Genomic DNA, 18823 nt, shown 5'->3' with positions numbered 1-18823 from the left:
ATCTGCCAGTCTTGAATCTGTTGTATTTAATGAATGGGTTTTAAATGTGTCAGGTATGTTTTATAAACCGTGTTGCTCGCAAGCTGGGCTAGTTGATAACAAGTATTGTTTTTCTTAAACAAAATGATCATCTTGAATATGAATCAAGAACTTAATGGAGAAATTAACTCTTCATTAACCGTAAATACTGATCTGTACCTAATTTAGATTTTCTATGATTTCATATAAATGAGCGAGAAAAACCCACCTTGTTTTTTGATAGTGTATGAAAGCATTTATTATGGAACCTGCAAAAAAGTCATTTGATTTATCTTTTTTCTCCTCTACTTGCTTAATTTCAGCTTTTGGACTTCCTGGATCAACATCCTTTTTCATTTACGCCTTTAATTCAGAGGTCATTGGAGTTTGCTGTGAGCTATGTTTTCACAGAGGCTGGTGAAGGAGTTGTATTTGAGCGCTTTATTGTACAGTGCATGAATCTCATCAAGATGATTGTAAAAAACTATGCTTACAAGCCATCCAAATATATTGAAGGTACTGCTGCTATTTGCTAAAACCATTTTTTATCTTGAATATTTTGCTGGTAGTTGCCAGCTCTTAATTTCCTTCAAGGCATTCTTTTGAAATACGTGATGCTTCAATACTTAGTAGTTAGTGCTTCTGTCTCTGTACTGGTAATTCTTATTTTGATAGTTAAAAGTATATGGGCATTGACTTGCAGAAGTCATTTCAAATTGTGAGGAATGCTAATGTCTTTCCTTTAATTGTCTTAGTTTTTATGGAAGTCATTTTTAAAAGTGTGAAGGCATGGAATTTGGCAATTTTCATCAAATAGATTAATACATCTTTAACTTGAGAAAAGTTTAATGAAATTATTAGTTAATTGCAAGACCAAATACTGAAACACTGAAATACAAGAAAACATTGAATTTATGGGATGCAGTGGAAAACAAAAGTTTATTTTCTATTTCTGTAGGACTGTTGCACCCTACATACATACCTCTGTAAACGGATAATGAAAAATAGTTCTCTTTAGCATTGAACAATATTCTTATTTTTAAAAAATTCCATAGTAGTTTGACACTTGCCCAAAATTAAAAAGCATTTAGGATTCTCTTTCCAATTGTAGAATAAGGTTTCATGAGTGTTGTATTGTCAGAAGGACTATACATGCCAAACATCTAAAGTCCTTCAAAATGTTGATGTATTTAACTACTCGTGTACTTCAGTATTATTCCATAATTCACAGAAGTGTTCTAAAATCCAGTTCTTGCAAGTAGAAATTTCTATTAATAATCAAAGTTGCATTTGAATTTTTGAAATAGAGGTGTAGTCACTTAAGGCATGAAGAACATAGTATATTCTAATAAAAGCTGTAGCACTTGACATTTTGACAATTCTATGATTTAAAAAAAAAAAAGCAATACAGAAAAATCATTTTTCTTAAGTTCTGACTGACATATAGTGTATATGCTGGTTGTATAGTACACAGTATTTTTATTGCTACTTTCTGTAACTGTGCTGGCTGTGCAGCATGCAATATTTGTATTTATTGCTACTTCTTATAAGCAGAGTTAACTCCTTACCAAAAAATATGCACTAAAAAGAAAAAAAAAAAAAGCACAAAATACCCAAAAAACACCACTCTAGATTTTTAAGGTTATATTTGGATATGCTTTCTAAATAGCTATAAATGAAACTATTTGAAATCTGTGTGTCTTAATTGATTTCTTCAGCAATGCTATATGTAAAAGAATAATATGAGAGCAACAGCAAAACTGTTTATCATAGAAGTAGTAGCTGAAAAGCGTTGCAATACAATTCAGTCTGATAGTTCTGCTTGAGAACTCTTAAATGAATTTATGAGTTTAACTTGCTATAAAAGAAAACCAAATCAAAAACCTGTTAATGAAGATCTGCCATGAAAATAGCCTTTTTTTTTAAATGAGAATTTCTTATCTGTTATTTTCTTTCTAGTACTGTTTGATCAGTAAGCCATTTAACTGTAATCTGGAGCTTTATACATTTCATTTCAGATAGCAGTCCTGAAACTCTTGAAGCACATAAGATAAAGACAGCGTTTTTCACATATCCAACACTAATGGAGATATGTAGGAGACTAGTCACTCACTATTTTCTGCTGACAGAGGAAGAATTAACAATGTGGGAAGAAGACCCAGAAGGCTTCAGTAAGAAATATGTTGTGTAGTTGGCTGTAGTTTATTTGGATACTGGTGTAAGAGTTTCGTATGCACATTGCCTCTAGAAATTACCTCCTATAATAGTTGCTAGTTTTTGGGGTTTTTTTGTTTGTTGTTTTGTTGTTTTTTTTTACTGTCTTACATAGACAAATGCTTCATCCATAATGTTTCCATAATATGAGATTTCTCAGTTGTCTGTGACATATTATACATTTGCATATCTAAATACTAAAGTTTAATTGAACCACAATTGAATTGAAATAACGCTTTCTTCTTTTCTTTGTGAAATAATAGCTGTAGAAGAGACAGGAGGAGACTCTTGGAAGTACAGTCTCAGAGTGAGTGTTTCAATTTAAAATAAAGCATTTGACATCTATGAGTGCACTTTTACCTAAGAGAGATGATACTTGGTGGACAGATAAGCTTATACTTAAAAAAATAAATTAAAATTTCATTTGAATTAGTATAAATTTAACTTTGTGTGTTTACCAGTATTGAAACATTCTAAAATGTACTGGAAGCTATGGACTTTTTTCCCATGTTTGAGCATGGAATTTGCTTCAGCATTTGCATTGTGTACTATGTGATGGTTATTAAATCCAGTATAAGTTTTCTCTTGTTTAAACTGGCTTTGTCAGATGTGATGAATGAAGAATGTTTCAGATGCATCTCTACCTTTTAGTTCAGATTCTAGTGTGGTTTTGGAGTAAATCTCTGTTATCTATGCTATGCTTTGCTTTGCAAAGAGAACTCAGCTTATTTGCTGGGATACTTTCAGATTAAAACTAGAAAAAACAACCCTGCACATCTAGTGTCTTCCAAAATGCAAGTATGCAATCATATCAATTGATTGGACCAGAAATAATTTAAAAACAAAAAAAAACTAGTGAAAACCTGAAATATTTACAGTTGCTGGCTTCTCAATTCTTGCTGTTTCACTCCACCAATCCACTCTTGTACCACAGAGCTTGCTAATATAGACACTTTCATCAAAATCTTATATACTATATAATATGAAATGGTATATTACATTTTAAATTATGGGCTGTGGTATAAGATATTTGGCACATGTGAAATTTAGTCTAAAATACATTTTAATTGCCCTTATTTGATTCTGAAACAGATTCTTTCAATTTTTCAGCCATGTACAGAAGTTCTTTTTATTGATATTTTCCATGAATACAATCAGACTCTTACTCCTGTACTTTTAGAAATGGTTCACAGTCTGCAAGGTAAGTTGTTTAAAACATACAGGAACAAAAAATGTAGCATTCTCTGCCTTTTATAAACAGTTTATGAACTGAAATTTCTATGAAATGTTTGTATGAAACAATTTTACCTTCTGATATCCGATGTGGTGAGTGAATGTGAGTGCATTCATGTGGTATTTTTGAAAGCATGTTAGTATTTTAAGATTGCTAAACTTGGTGTAAGGAAAATGCAGGTTAGGTAGAGGTAATTCTAGATGGCTGACAAAATTTGGAGCATTCCTATTGCTGTGAGCTTTCAGACTTTCTTGAGAGTGATCAATCAACAAGTTTAATGAAAGTTGTTTTTAACAGGGAACTTTTCAATCTTGCAGGGCTTTATGTTATTTTGTGTTCATGTTAGTTCTGCTGTGTTTATGCAGAAGTTAGGGAAAAATAAACCTTTTAAAATGAAAGCTCAAATTATGCTTGTTTTTGGAGAGTCAAGAATACTTTCTAGTTCTGAAGAACTTACTCTAAATGCTCAGCCTTTTTTTATACAAAATCTGAAGTCTTGCATTGTTTTAGTTATACCTTTTTCTTTAACTATTTGTCTTGTAGGAACTACCAACTTGGAAGATACCAGTGCTATACTGATTAAAGATGCTGGTAAATTATATTTTGCTTTACCTTTGAAGGAACAGAGCTGCTGTTGTGTATGTGCTTGACTTCTTAAAGATTATATGAAGATCTATTCATGTAATAGAAGTAATGATACGAGTTACGTGAACTGCAACATGTTCATGAAGATGTTCTATCCATTTTAGAAATTGAAGTATTTTATGTCAAAAGAATCCGAGGGCTGTAACAGAACCATTCTTAATAGAATGAATTCTTCACTGTCCGTACAGCTTTTAACTGCTTTCAGCAGTCTGTAAGTTTTCTTCTGTCATGCCTTTTGCTAAAACATCCATGTTCTTGATAGTGTTCTTGTGAGTATATTCATTTATTTTATTTTCATTTTTTCAGACAGATTATCTTTTTTTTTTTTTTTTTTTAAATTTGCCTCATTATTTATAATGAAAAATGAAACATTTGAGCAAACAATAAGCATAACTATTGATTTTCTCCAGTGTATAACGCGGTTGGACTGGCTGCTTATGAACTATTTGATAGTGTGGATTTCGATCAGTGGTTTAAAAATCAACTGCTAGCAGAACTTCAGGTTTCTCATAACAGGTAAATATTTTGAACTGTTATGTATTCCTTATTTAAACATGGATTCTTGATATAAATCGGTAAGATACAATGTCTCATTGTAGACATGAAAAATGATCAGTATTGAAACGTACTTGTTAAATGACCATAGTATGAAATATGAATAGGTAAACAGCCACTGATGTGATTATGAAGCTTGCCTTTTGTTAATAATATTTAAGCTGTTATCAGGTCCACTTTCCATGTTCTATTAAGATATTATAAGCCTTCCGCTTTCAGCTATTTAACTCGATTAAGCTTTCTCAGGACAATCAGATTTTGCTTTTCTGAAAGTACTTACTTAGGCCTCCTGAGTTTCCATAGCCTTTTAAGCAGCCAGGTCTCACTGAAGTCTGTGGAAGTGATTTTTCTGTGAATATCTTAGCTAAGGTAGCAATTTGTTCTTTTGTTGCTCTCTGTTCTCTTCAAGCATAAGCCATCTGTAGCACTCTTTGGTTCATTCTGCCAGAAATAAAATAGGGAAGTGAGGGTAGATTTGTGTTCGATGTGCGAATAATTAAAGCTGATTCTATGTAAAGTGTACTATATAGACCGTCTACTAGGGGTTTTGCTTCCTACCAAATTCCTCTTCAACTGGATGACCTTCGTATGAGTACCTCTTTCCTTTAGTATCTATCTTATGGTATTTTGAAAGATAATTTTGGCATCTCAGAGCAGAGATAGAAAGACATCACTGTCTGTCTCAACAACTGTTTAGAAGAAGTGTTCCTCCCTATTCCTCAAGCTGTCACCCTTCTGCCAGGTAGCACAGTAAATGCTATTACACGTGGTCTTATCAGGTGGGTTCCAAATCACCCTTTGACTCTGATTAATTAGGTTTCATTTTTTTCATTAGTCATTGAAAGTGACCCTAATGTCCTTTGAAAACCTTTCAATTTTTCTTCTGTATTTGAAAATTCAGATAACTGTTATGTGTGGTAAAATGAAATATTGAACTAATTTATATGCTAATGCCTACAGGAACTACTACAAATTTTAAGTCATTTTCTGCAAGGAATAAGAGTTACTAGTTGACTTTTTTATTTTTAAATGGCAATTCTAAGCATATTCTTGGCAAACACAGATGAATTTCATGTGCAGTGAAAGATGCTGCTAAACTCAAGAAAATTAAAATACTTGCCATTACAGTACACTTTTTTTCTAATTACTTACATTTGGCTGTATAAACTTGATTTAGAGTTGTAGAGTAATTACCACAGTTGTTTACTTGGTGTCTCCTAGTATTTTCCTTTTTTTCTCATTAGTCTTACTTCATAAAACACGACTGCAGCTTCATTCTGCTGCCCACCAGTGGTCAAGCGCTATAGTGCTTCGGCTGAATGTCAGAAGAACAGGAGAAAATTCAGATAATGTACATATGCTTAATCCTTTGCTGTGCTCTAGCAGCACTTATCTCTGAATAAAGCTGCCAATTGTATTTGTAGCTCATGCTGGCTTTGGCATATTTATGGCATCTACCCATATTCCCTAGCATAAGTGAAAACTGGCAGAAATCCTCAATGGCTGATTTAGTTATATTTATAGTAGGAAAGACACCTCATCACTGATCATACTGTTTGGGTGGCATTTGTGATAGATAGCTCAGGGTGAAATACCTACGGGGACAGGAGCTTGCAGTAGATGTCAGTCTATGACTTGGAAGCCTTGCTTGTTTGAACAGCTTCTATTGCTGTTGTAACTGGAGACTACCAAGGCAGTTCTTACCCTGGGGTTTTGCAGCTGCTCAGTGAATGCATGGTGAGAGCAGCACTGCTAAGGCTTGAGCAACACATGCAGCGTGTGCAGCGCAAAAATTTTTTGAAACCCAAGGACAATAGATTTAAGTTAGATATAAGGAAAAATTCTTTTACAGTGAATGTGTCAAGGCACTGGAACAGGTTGCCCATTGAGGTGGTTGATGCCCTGTCCCTGCAGACTTTCAAGGTGAGGCTGGATCAGGCCCTGGGTGACCTGACTTAACTGTGGTGTCCCTGATCGTTTCAGGGGAGTTGGACTAGATGGCCTTCAGAGGTCCCTTCCAACTCTAAGGATTTTATGATTCTAAGGTAATGAAAAGGGGTCATGTTAGAAGTACTGCTTTAATGGCAACTTCAGGAATAGATGAGCAGTTCAGATAAAAGAGATTAGAGGGTATGATCTGCTCTTCCACAGACGGTCACATTTTACGCAATCATGATAATCACCAGCTAGCTTAAGTTTTGGAATGAAAACCTGGGTGCTGCTAGCAGTGACCAGAGGATTTGCTGCGTTTTGTTTTCTTTGAATATCTCCAGCTGTTGTGAGAGTGATAGTGATATCAACTATGACCACAGCAGTCAGTAACTAGCTAAATCTTTTCCAATCTGAATTATTCTATGATTCTGCAAGGAGTGGGTGTTTATAAAGAATGCATATTGGAGGTATGGACTGTGCTACAAGTATCACCAAAGTTGAGAACACTTGCTATTGGCAGACAGCTATGTACTGCTGTCAAATGTTATTTAAAACTTCTCTTCAAATGATAGTGGTTAGAAAACTATCTGAGACTGTTTTCCAGGAAAAAAAAGGAATACTTTTTTTCAACGATCTGAATTTGATGATGTTGCATATCAAGCATGAGTATTCCAAGAATGGAGAAACTTGTTTTATCACAGGTGCTTAAATAAATAGGACAGGTGTCAGGAAGGCTATGTCATCTGAAAGACATGCTTCAGCAGCATTTGGTAGGAAATTGTTCCTGCTTCTCTGTCACTCAGTAAATCTAAGCAAAAATAGAATGTTATTCCTCATTAGCTTTGTGGTCCAGTCTGATGAAGTGCTGCATTTATGCTACTTTGACAACTTCCATACTCTCTGAAGGTGTGCTTTATCAATTATTTTATAGTTATGGGAATTTTTAATAAATTAGATTTATTCAACGTAAAGAAGAATCAGTAAGTTGTTCAAATTGCTGTCTTGATGACTTACAAAGCCAGAATTGTATAAAATGAAAAATACATTGAAATAATGAGGCAAAATAGATTGTTACTTACAATCTTTTGGTAGGATTTGTCTTGCCTAACTCTTTATGTCTGCAAGTTAAATATTGGTCTTAAAAAACTAAATCTTTTAATAACAAATTATTTTAGAACAGCAAGTGTGAGTTAATGAGTACTTTTTTTTTTTTTCTTCCCTTCTACTTTGAGATATAAACCAATACGCCGACGAGTAATTTGGCTGATTGGACAGTGGATTTCAGTAAAATTCAAATCAGACTTGAGGCCTATGTTATATGAGGCAATTCGTAATTTGCTTCAAGACCAAGACTTAGTGGTAAGTGTAACTAAGTGATGTTTTCTGCTACACCTGTTATCTAAACACTGGTGATATGTAAATTCCATGCTTTCTGTAAAACTCCATAACACTACCTTCTGGGAGAGCCCATTTCTGGAATTTTGGCATCAGTCATGAAACCAAATGTTAAGATGCTCGCTAGGTGATAATTGTGGGAAAATTGTTGTCAGAAGCAAATCTGTGGTGTTGTTTTTATTTTTTTAAACAAAGGTGTGAAGTATCTTGTGAGAAGTCATTTATTAACTTGCAGATACTTTGTGTAGATAAAACAAAGTTGTTCTGTTATACTGTTGAAACAGAAATACTTCTTAAGCATTGATGTAGCTGTTCTCTGCTGGCCAAATACAGGAAACAGCATTGATTGCTAAGCCAGTTGAATAAAAACTGGAGTTTCCATTTACCATCATGTAAAGTTAAGTTAACAATCTGCGTTCCTGTTTGTTTGTTTTAAACTCTGCCAATGTTTACCCAGCAAAGAAGACCAGAAATCCCACAAGAACAATCAAAAATGAAAAGCAGAGCTAGCTTGTTATTTAATTACTACTAATTGGCAATCCAGCAGCTCTTTGATTCCATACAGCTTCAGCAGAACAGCATGGATTTCCTTGTCAACTATGTGACTTCAAAGCAAGAGCTTTCCAAGATGTCCACCAAGAAAGAACATGCCACTTGTGGAATTTATCTATTTGCTTTTTGTGTGACAGCAAGACATGAGATAATCCCAAGTTAAATTCCTTTTGCTTTATATGAGTTTTTGTCACAGGCTAGATATTTTGTTTATTTTTTTCTTTACCTCTATGGTTCTGCTCGAGCAATTTATCCAGGTAGTATCTCTGGGTGCTGCAGAATGAACTGTTGAGGATCCTAAAACAAAAAAAAACAAATGTGTCAGAGTAAACTAATCTTCTACAGGGCTGTAGAACAAGCATGACAATTGGATTATCAAAGCAACAGGTTTTCAGATACTGTGCTGAGAATCAGAAAGTTTAATGGACATAAGGATGATGTGTCTTGACTTTTGTCTTTCAGGTCCGTATTGAAACAGCTACAACGCTGAAGTTAAATATCCTTTTATTAACAAAGATGCTGGTTAGACATTTAACAGAGGTATTCAGAGTTGCTGAAAAATAGTGAGCTTTAAACTTACTGCCTTTTTTTTTTTTTTTTTTTTTTTTTTTTTTTTGACTTTGTTATTGTCACATATCCATGAAATGCTTGCTTATTGGAGTGTTGTATCTATGTGTAACATGTATTACTTTCCTTAATGGCTATGTACCCGTAGATGACTTTGAATTCAGAACTGAGCAGTTCTTACCGGTAAGGTCATTTATATGAATGTAATCTCATGAGCTGGTAGATTTATGGTTGATGATCTGAGAGGTCCTTTCCAACCTTGGTGATTGTATGATTTCTGGAGGAAAGCAGGAAAACAATGTAATTTCCCATTTCATTTGCCTGAATGTGTATGCATTTACTTGTACTTTGCATAGGGCAAAACATGTAAAGATTCATACTGCTGCTCTTAATATTTTTAATGTGCAGTATTCAGTCAGACAATTCTGAATTTCTCTATTGCGTGATGATTAGAATTTCCTGTTGTTGCTTTTATTGATATATATTTTGATAGATATCAATATTTATGTGTGTGTGTATATGTGTGTATATCTATATCTATATCTATATCTATATATATATATATATATATATATATATATGTCCTGTGTTATCAGATGCTAAGGTTTTTCATACTGAGTTGGTATGAATGCTGTCTTTAGTGAATACATCCCCTTTCCACTCTAACTTACTTTCAAGTATGTCTGTTTCAAACAGTACATTCCAACCTGCTGTTGCACATCAATACTAAATATAGATGTGTTGTTAAAATAATGCCTTAAAATCATAGACTAGTTGTTCTCTTATTTTGGTGTTCATTACGGTTATTATGGCTGGCATTAAGTAAACAGTGAAATGCTAGCTATAAATACAGCAAAGATTTATTTTCATAATTTAAATTTAGCTTTGCATTCTCATTGCATTATGTACTAATTGAAATTCTCTTGGAACAATCAACCAATTCCAGGATTTAGGGTATAGATTCACAAAAAAAAAAAGATATTTTAAGATGTCTTTTCCAGTTCAAAATCTGAATTTTACCTGTTGACCCCCAAAACTGGATGACCATACCTTTGCTCTGATCAAAACTGTGTTTCTTCTGCAGAGATGATCTTCAGCCTTATGCACTTTTATTTATGATGTTGTAGTTACACTTACTGAAACACCAAACTGATGTATGTTCACGATTACAAATTTGCACAGTGTATCTGATTTCTTTATCTTCTTTAAACTGTGAATGTTAATTATGCGTTTTTGAAAAAATAGCATTTTGCACAATTTATCATTGTCTTTGATAGTTCATAAATGTCTTAGTATTGTAAGCACACTGAAATACTATCAATTCACATCATCAGTTGCATTTTTTATTATCTAATACTTTATTTTTTCTTTTTCTTATAGTATTTGGAATCCATGTTTACACTGCTCTTTCAACTTCTTCAGGAAGTAACAGAATGTGACACGAAAATGCATGTTCTTCATGTTTTGTCTTGTGTGAATGAAAGAGTCAATGTACAGGTATTTTTTTTTCCAGACTTCAAGCATTATTAGCTTTGTACTAATACCACAGAGAACTTTTTAAAAAAGTTTTCAGCCTGTACAAAATTAGTAGAAAAATATCACTAGTTACTAGACTGGTTTCTGTTACGGTGGGTGCCTATAATATTTACTTAGTCATCTTCTGATTTTTAGTTCCTTTTGTCTAATACTGCTTTTTTTTTTTTTTTTTTTTTTTTCCCCCAATTACTACTAATCTTTTAAAACTTTGTTTGGCCTGGACTCAGCTTTTGGAGTTCAGAATGAATTCTACTGCTTATTATAATGTAGTTCTTGCAATTTTGAAGAAGTTTCTATTTTCTATTCTAATAATCTAGTCTTATATCTGATCTATAGTTCTATTGAATTTATAAGATTTGCATATTAGGAGACATGCTGGGGGACAGAAAGCTTTACATTCCCAGAGACAGTGTATTTTGATTTGTAATTTCTCAGTGGTATGGATAAAGATGAGGATTATAGGAAAAGTGAATAGGACAGATTTCCTTGCCTTTGTACATAGTATGAGCCATAGGAGAAGTGGGAAAAACAAGTTGAGGGAATGTCTTTACGAGTCTAATGTTAATCTATTTGTCTTCTGTAGTACTTAATTCTAATTTAAGTTATTGTAGAGCATAGCAGAAAAATTTCGGTTAGGACTAGCATCTGCTCATTATGTAATCCAGTGTTTGCTCACATCATGATTAATGTCAGATTATTCAGGACTGTTTCTAGCTGAATTCTGAAAATCTCCAAGGATGGCAATTCTGCAGTCACTGTTTTTGAAAGAAATACTGTCGTTTCATCCTAACTGTGAGAAGAGCTAGTGGGTGGCTGTTGCGTTAGAGGGAGTGGCGTTGGTGATTTCCTTTCCATTTTTGTCTTTATCGCAGGGTAGATGTAGCACTCCAGTGATTCTGTGTTTCTCCCTGGAGCTGGCATTGATAATTAACTTATTGAAGAAAAAATGAGTGGGAAGTAGTGACTTATTTATTGTAATTTCCATTAAAAATCATGTATAATTTCTTTCAAATACTTGTCTCAATTTTGATCTATATGGAATCACTTACAAAAAGAAAAAAAGCAAGAATAGACGTATTTTTCACTGTTTTTGAAAGCTTCTTGGATTTAAAATAAGTGATTTGGGTGTATAGGATGTAATTGTTTCTGTATTTAAAAGTGTATAAGATATAACAGTTTCTGTATTTAAAAATTCAGATACATAAAACCAGTTAAATTTTGATGTTACTGTTGTAGCTATTGTATTGAATATGAAATACTTTAATTATATCAGAGCGTGAAAATACTGTTATAGGTATAGTTTTTAGGAATCATAAAATGCTTAATTCAGAAAACAAAGAAGAATACTGATAACAAAACTCAACTTGTGAATTATTCTGCTTATAGATGTTGAGTGAATAGAAATATATTAAAAATGTATAATAGGTGACTTCATGAATATTTTGTGTAAAGCTCAGAGTATGTGGTTCTTTACTGAATTCCTTTTTCTTCCAAAAACATGATGGTGGTGAATGTAATATTTTAATAGCTTCAGATTAATGTCCTAGTGTGGACACCTAGTGTGTTCAAAAGTTTCTTGTACAGTGGCACTCTGCAACCACATTTAGATCTAAAAGGATTGTTTTTTTCCTGAGATTGCATCTGGTCAGTAACTGTGTTGTAATAAAGATGTGTATCATAATGAAAAGGAAACGTCTTCAGTTACCAACTTAAGTTATAGTTTGTTCCCTGTTTTCTACATAAGCATTATTGTTATCAGTAGTTTGCTATAGATTTGATGGTGTATTTAAACCACTGTTCAATCAGAAATCAGCTCAATTGCATAGTAAAGAATACAGTTTTAGGAAGAGGAAAGTAAATTAAAGCAGATGTATTTTTTACTATGACAAAAGTAGCTCTTAAATATCAGAAACAATGTTGGGGATAAATTAATGACCTTGTTTCACATGTTAAGAAACACATTTGTGTACTGAATTTCAGATACGACCGTATGTAGGATGTTTGGTTCAGTATTTACCTCTCCTTTGGAAACAGAGTGAGGAGCACAATATGTTACGGTGTGCCATTCTAACTACCTTAATCCATCTTGTTCAGGTAAGGTGTCAAAAGCACACAAAAATTGCTTATGTCTCCTTCAGTACTCCTGAAGGAGAATTGCCTGTGTTTTGTATGTATCATGTTTTTTTTATATATGTTTATATAAATAAATATGTAATGTTTAGATACACTTTGGTTTTAAATACTATTTCTAAATGCTGTTCATATTGCTGTTGTTCATAAATGCTGCATGTTATTTTCTTAAAATAAAAACATGGTGCTACAATAATGGAGATAATCATGGTTAATGTTAAGCATTTAACTGTTTTGCTTCTTGAGGCTTGTTCAGGAAATGCAGTTCTATAATCAAATTTACTTGTGTTCTGGAGGATTGAAATTTTGATTTTTGCAGTCTTACAATTGAACCTCTTTTATTGTCCATCAAACAGCTCGTTCTGTCTTCGTTTCCTGTAAGGCATTAGGAATGTCAATCTCTTCTTAAACAGAGTATATGGTTCAGACTTGATTCTGTAGTGGAGGTGCATCTCTTTTTCCCATTGTGTTCCATTCAGCTCTTGGGGATTCGACATTCCTTTTTGCATACTTTATGCAGAAAATAAGCAATTTCTAAATCACAGCCAACAGATGAGCTACATGGATAGTGTGGCTTTTTAAAATTTGGGTTTTAATTCAGCTTATCATCAAATGTTTGTTTAAATTCTAACATTTTGTCTTAATGTCTTTATGAGTTTCCTTTGGCATTAACTAATTATGGGTCAACATGTATATTTAGCATTTTAACCCTTCTACTGTTGACTATTTGTTTTTACCATTGACTTTTTACTGTACAACCTCGTCCAATATAATTTTTTTATTTTTATGTAGCATGTGGGAAAAAATACCTTATCTCTTCATAAGTTTCCCAGCTTTTATGTTCTCTTGTGCTTTGTGCTTGTGTTATGTGGAATAGAGATAATAGCAGTTTTGAACCTACTTTGTTATATAGTAGATTTGTATCACATACAATTGTATTTCTGTTTCAGACTTTTTTTCTTCTTTTGAGAATTCATCTGTGCTCATAAGCTTCATTTTTGAGCATACTTGAATATCTCCTCTTTTTCAGTATGTTTTAAAATGGAATAGTCAGACCTATCAAAATGTCTTTCAGTAGGAACTACCATCACCTTGCCTTTGTTAACAAGTACATCTAGATGCAATAATAAAAAAGTAATAATGCTGGGAAGAGAAGTGAATATAGCGATTCTCATACCATTTTTTTTCTCCTGCAGTTTTTTGATGATCTCTTTTTCAGCAAGTCAGCAAGTTGTATTAAACTTAATATTACCAGAATACGTTGTTGGTATATAACAACATTAAGTATTTCACAGAATCATAGAATGACTTGGGTCAGAAGGGCTCTCAAGAACCATCAAGTTCCAGCAACCCCAGCACAGGCAGATTTGCTAACTGCTAGATCAAGTATTTGATCAGGTTGCCCAGGGTGCCTTCCATTGTGGCCTTGAAAATCTCCAGGGACAGGACATGCACAAGCTCCTGGGCAACCCATTCCAGCACATCACCACCCCATAGTTTTACCTATTGCTGTTTACAGCAATTTTTGCCTGTAGTTGCCTATAGACTTGCTTTTCAAGATCCAGGGTAGTGTTTTGGGTAGCATGGGGCATGAGATCTTTTGCCAGCCATCCAGTGGTTGCTTCTGCCATTGTAAGCACATGACATTTGCCATGGTGAGTTTGTCTGATGTAATCCACCTGCCAGGCATCCTTGTGTTCATACTTCAGTCATTCTCCTCCACACCAAAAAGGTCTTAGCTGCTTAGCTTCCTTAGATACAGCATATGTTTCACATTCACAGATGAGCTGTGCAGTGGTATCCATGGTCAATTAAATTCCTTGATCCCAAGCCCATCTGTATGTTTTGATTGATGGCATGAAGCACCATGAGCTCACTGATGAGCTCAGTTTTCTTAGGAAATGATTCTGCAAAAAATCAGTGGTAGTTTCCAATTTAAGAATTCAAATCTCCATAAAATGAGTTTCAATTTGAGTGGTTACCTTGAATTCCCAGCCTCCCCCCAAAAAGTCATCCAACCAAAAAACAACCCGATAAGAACAACCAGAAACTTGTTATCAATCTGTGAATCTTTGCTTGACAATAAGAGAAAGATAAGTCCTCCTCCTGATTCTCAGAACGTATGAAAAGTTTTAAACTGTGCCGAGGTCCAAAGATTAATTTCTTTCTTGATCTTTAATGTAATTTAGGCATTTACTCATTCACTACTTGTGAGAGCTGTGGCTTTTCTGAGAAAGAGTATGACCAGTGAATCTTATTTAGGGAAACAAGAGTTTAGAACTTTTTTCTTGCAGGCTGTTAATAAGCTGCTTTTTCTCAAAAACAAACAAACAAACAAACAAAAAAACACCCAGAAAACATGCAAACAAACAACTGAAGACTTATTGAGAGAAATCTCAAGCATTTTCATGTATGAAATGAAGTTCGGTGTCTGATTTCTTAAATGGATGTTTACGCATGTGAATAGAACAGTATCACGTATCTTTTTCAGTTCTATTCTGAAAATGCTTAAGTTGAGGTTTTTGAAGCATTTCACCTTTTTAAAAAAGTGTTATTTACTTTTATAGGGCCTGGGAGCAGAAAGCAAAAATCTCTATCCTTTTCTACTTCCAATTATTCAGTTAAGTACTGATGTTTCCCAGCCTCCGCATGTCTATCTTCTGGAAGATGGTTTAGAGTTGTGGTAAGAATGTTTTATTCCTAATTCTAAGTGTTTCATTCTTTTTTTTATATCCCCAGAAGAAAAGAAAGAACATAACTCTTAATACAGTTAAAGCTTTTGTTTATGTTCTGGATAACTTAGCTCAACATCATCTTATATATTTTCTCAGAACAATGGAGGTTAAGAAGTCAGTAACAGAAACATGATTAAAATTAACTAGTTCAGTAGGAGATCCATTTTTACATAGTTCATAGCAAGCTATGGTTTTATATTGATAATAAACAGCAAGACAAAGCTGACACTCTAATATGTATACAAACTAACAATTTGACACACTTGACTTGAGCACAGTAACCCACTAATTATCAGAACTGGTTGATGGAAAAGATACTGGAGTTCACATGGATAAAATACAGAAGTTACTTTAAAAAGTCTCATGCTCTCTCATGGCTGAGGATTAAATGTGGTACTATGGTCTGCTTGCCATAGGGTAATTGCTGATGTTTCTGATGCAGCTGACCTGAAACTGTTACTAGTCCAAATTCAGCACAATATAATTTTCCAGTTGAATAGGAATATATTGAGTTAGTCTTGAAATAGCAAGGGATTCCTGAGATCAGAATTGTAGATAAACAGTTGTAGTTCAAATGCCAAACCCCTAAAAGATCAGTTTTATATAAGGCAAAACTAAGGTTTATAATGCTGTCGGTGAGAGGGAAACAAATGTGAAGTGCATTATGTTCACAAAACTTAACACAAGGTTTAAGATACCAGATCAGGACTTCTGTGTTACTAATTGATCTTGAGATGATTATTCCAATGCCTGTGATGGAGATTGTATGCATGGTTTTTTAAGATGTTCCAGAGCAGGCATGTCCAACCTATAGCCCACAAGTGGCCCTGGACAGGTAGTAATTAGCCCAGTTTCCTGTTGCTGCACCATAATGGAGACCCAGACAAGTACCCGTCACTTAGCAGCAACCAAAATGTAGACCCTTGTTCTAGAGCGTCAGAGAGATATGGGATGGAGCTGGCAGACATTGGTGGGATTCTAACTGCTTCTTAAAAGAAGAGCAGGAGGCCAGCTAAGATATTTACATAACATATGTCTGGTTGGATGGGGCCTTGGTCAACCTGGTCTAGTATTAAATGTTGGAGGTTGGTGGCTCTGCCTGTGGTAGGGGGGTTGGAGATTAGTGATCCCTGGGTCCCTTCCAACTTGGCCATTTTGTATAAATACAATAATCCCACACCTAGATCTGAACACAAACTGGAATACATTGCTGTGGCTTTAAGCATGAATTTCATACATAGTTACCTTTCTCAAATGTGAGGAATTTTAAGTTTATATAAATTGTGGAACTATATGGTTGTCATTTTATGATAATCAATGTATTATTTTAGACCTAAAAAAAATGCAGGGGAAAAAATTGAAGACTTGAACTGTTTGCCACAACAGCTGTTCCTTGGAAGTGTGTAGCGCTGCAAATGTTGTCCTTATAACAGCAAAACACATCAGGACGGTGTTCCTGCTCTTGGCATGAGCATAGCCTCAACACATATGCTTTAAAGCACATATGCTTTAAAGAACTGAGACTAGATTTGAAATATGTTTCAAGCAATTGTTATAGTTATTCGTGGTTCTTAGAAGGTACGATTCTTTACATCTGCCAAAGCAATTAATGTTTTTCATAAGTCATATGAAGTATTTCATTTAATCTATTCTTAGGTTAGTGACATTGGAGAATAGCCCATGTCTTACACCTGAGCTCCTGAGAATATTTCAGAACATGTCTTCCCTTCTTGGTGAGTCTTTTACTAATAAAGTTTTTGTGTTTTTTTATTTCCTACTGTCAGGAGTGTTCATGCATTAATTAATGCCACTGTGGCTGCAAAAAGTTAGCAAAATTTTAAGTATTCAAAAAGGAAGAATAAGGTTTCTGTTTGTCTATCGTATCTTCTTTAATATTTTTATGTACTTGCTAGAGTTGTGGGTTTTTTGGTTTTGTTTTTAAATAGATTGAAGCTTCTTTGTACTGAAGAGACAAATTTCAGTTTATCATTTTGAGATTTTTAAAGAATTCTTAGAAATTTTAACACAAAATTTTGATTTTTCTGATATGGATCAATGGAGTATTTTGTCTGCTCTATTTAAAATCACAGTGATTTCCAGTCTGAAGAATTAAACTTTTAATTAGGTTTTCCATAATTTAGCCAATAACTGTATAGGAAATTTTCAAACTCCATGTATTTTTGAAATTGTGGTTGGCAAACAGCACTGAAATTAAGTTGTTGTTTTGCCTTGTACCTTGTTCTCATTACTAAAAGTTGCTGCATTATGCGACAGCATAGATAATATAGTTAAATTGGGCCAGTTTTCCTTCAGGTGAGATTTTATACAGGCCTTCGTCAATATTTTTTCAATCAGAGATGGAGTTGAGTGGTGAATGCACAACAGCCCTTGCAATGTGTAGTTATAAACCAATTTTCTTTACTTCTTTAACTACTTTACTTCTTGATGGTTTTTCTGAGAAACTTCTGTTTTCTGAGTATCCTTCCAGCAAAAATTTTGATTTCCGTGGGCCGAAACAATGGATGTATTGGCTGGAAAACAAGAACAATTTTGGTACATACTGACCTGCAATTCTCTGTTATTTACATCAGGGGAGTCTGACTGAACTACTTCCACATATTACAAATATGACAACGTAGTGTTGAGATGATACTTTTATGAAACTTTGTAATTATAAAAGCTACGTTATTTCTAGTATCCCTCATTCATATCCTTCCTGAAAATATCGTGATCATTGATGACTGTGTGACTTAGTTATAGAGCTAAGACTGAGTAGTTATTTAAGAGTTTTAAGAGTATTTAAGAGTATTTTGATCAAAGCGTTGGATGGATTTCTTAAAAATTCATCTCTCTTCAAGTCAGGATATTTAAATATTCAAAGTGAGCGATGACTAAGCATAACCTATGGAAATGTTGAAGTATTAAAATAGTTATGCATTCAGAGTTCTCTAGTGGCCATGTCAGATAACTGAAGGTTTTCTTATTTTCCTTCTAATTACAAAAAGAATAAACTGTTAAAACTCCCTAGAACTTTTCCAGTTATAATGGAAAACCAACTGTAGTTTCTGTCATAGAGTATTTTTTTTTGAAATTTTTCCTTTACATTCATCAGTAGGTGTAAGCCATGGTTTCAAGTAGACTGCATGCATTTAAGCTGTGAAGCACACATCAGCTCTTAGCCAGCTGCCACTGCTTGTTTAATTTGATAAGGAATTCTGTCAAAAATTTCTATTAAAATCTTTCCCTATTCTCCCTGATTTTTTTTTTAACCCGAATATCAAATAAGCAGAATAGGACTCTGCTTAATTCA

General features: G+C 33.9%; 1 protein-coding gene across 1 annotated transcript in view; it reads left to right on the top strand.

Moving 5' to 3' along the window:
- IPO11 (importin 11) overlaps positions 1-18823 on the top strand; it is a gene marked incomplete at both ends in the record, with an annotated part of 65439 nt that overhangs the window by 14553 nt on the left and 32063 nt on the right. Inside the window, 13 exons of the mRNA XM_079548730.1 lie at positions 342-534; positions 2037-2189; positions 2496-2539; positions 3343-3433; positions 4010-4057; positions 4522-4627; positions 7831-7957; positions 9008-9047; positions 9261-9295; positions 10493-10609; positions 12629-12742; positions 15346-15461; positions 17170-17246. Of these exons, the coding sequence (XP_079404856.1) occupies positions 342-534; positions 2037-2189; positions 2496-2539; positions 3343-3433; positions 4010-4057; positions 4522-4627; positions 7831-7957; positions 9008-9047; positions 9261-9295; positions 10493-10609; positions 12629-12742; positions 15346-15461; positions 17170-17246 (1261 nt within the window). The remainder of the gene's footprint in view (positions 1-341; positions 535-2036; positions 2190-2495; positions 2540-3342; positions 3434-4009; positions 4058-4521; positions 4628-7830; positions 7958-9007; positions 9048-9260; positions 9296-10492; positions 10610-12628; positions 12743-15345; positions 15462-17169; positions 17247-18823) is intronic.

The sequence above is a fragment of the Tetrao urogallus genome, assembly GCF_951394365.1.
Source record: "Tetrao urogallus genome assembly, chromosome: Z".
Classification (NCBI taxonomy): Eukaryota; Metazoa; Chordata; class Aves; order Galliformes; family Phasianidae; genus Tetrao; species Tetrao urogallus.
This window is presented reverse-complemented; position numbering and strand designations above follow the sequence as displayed.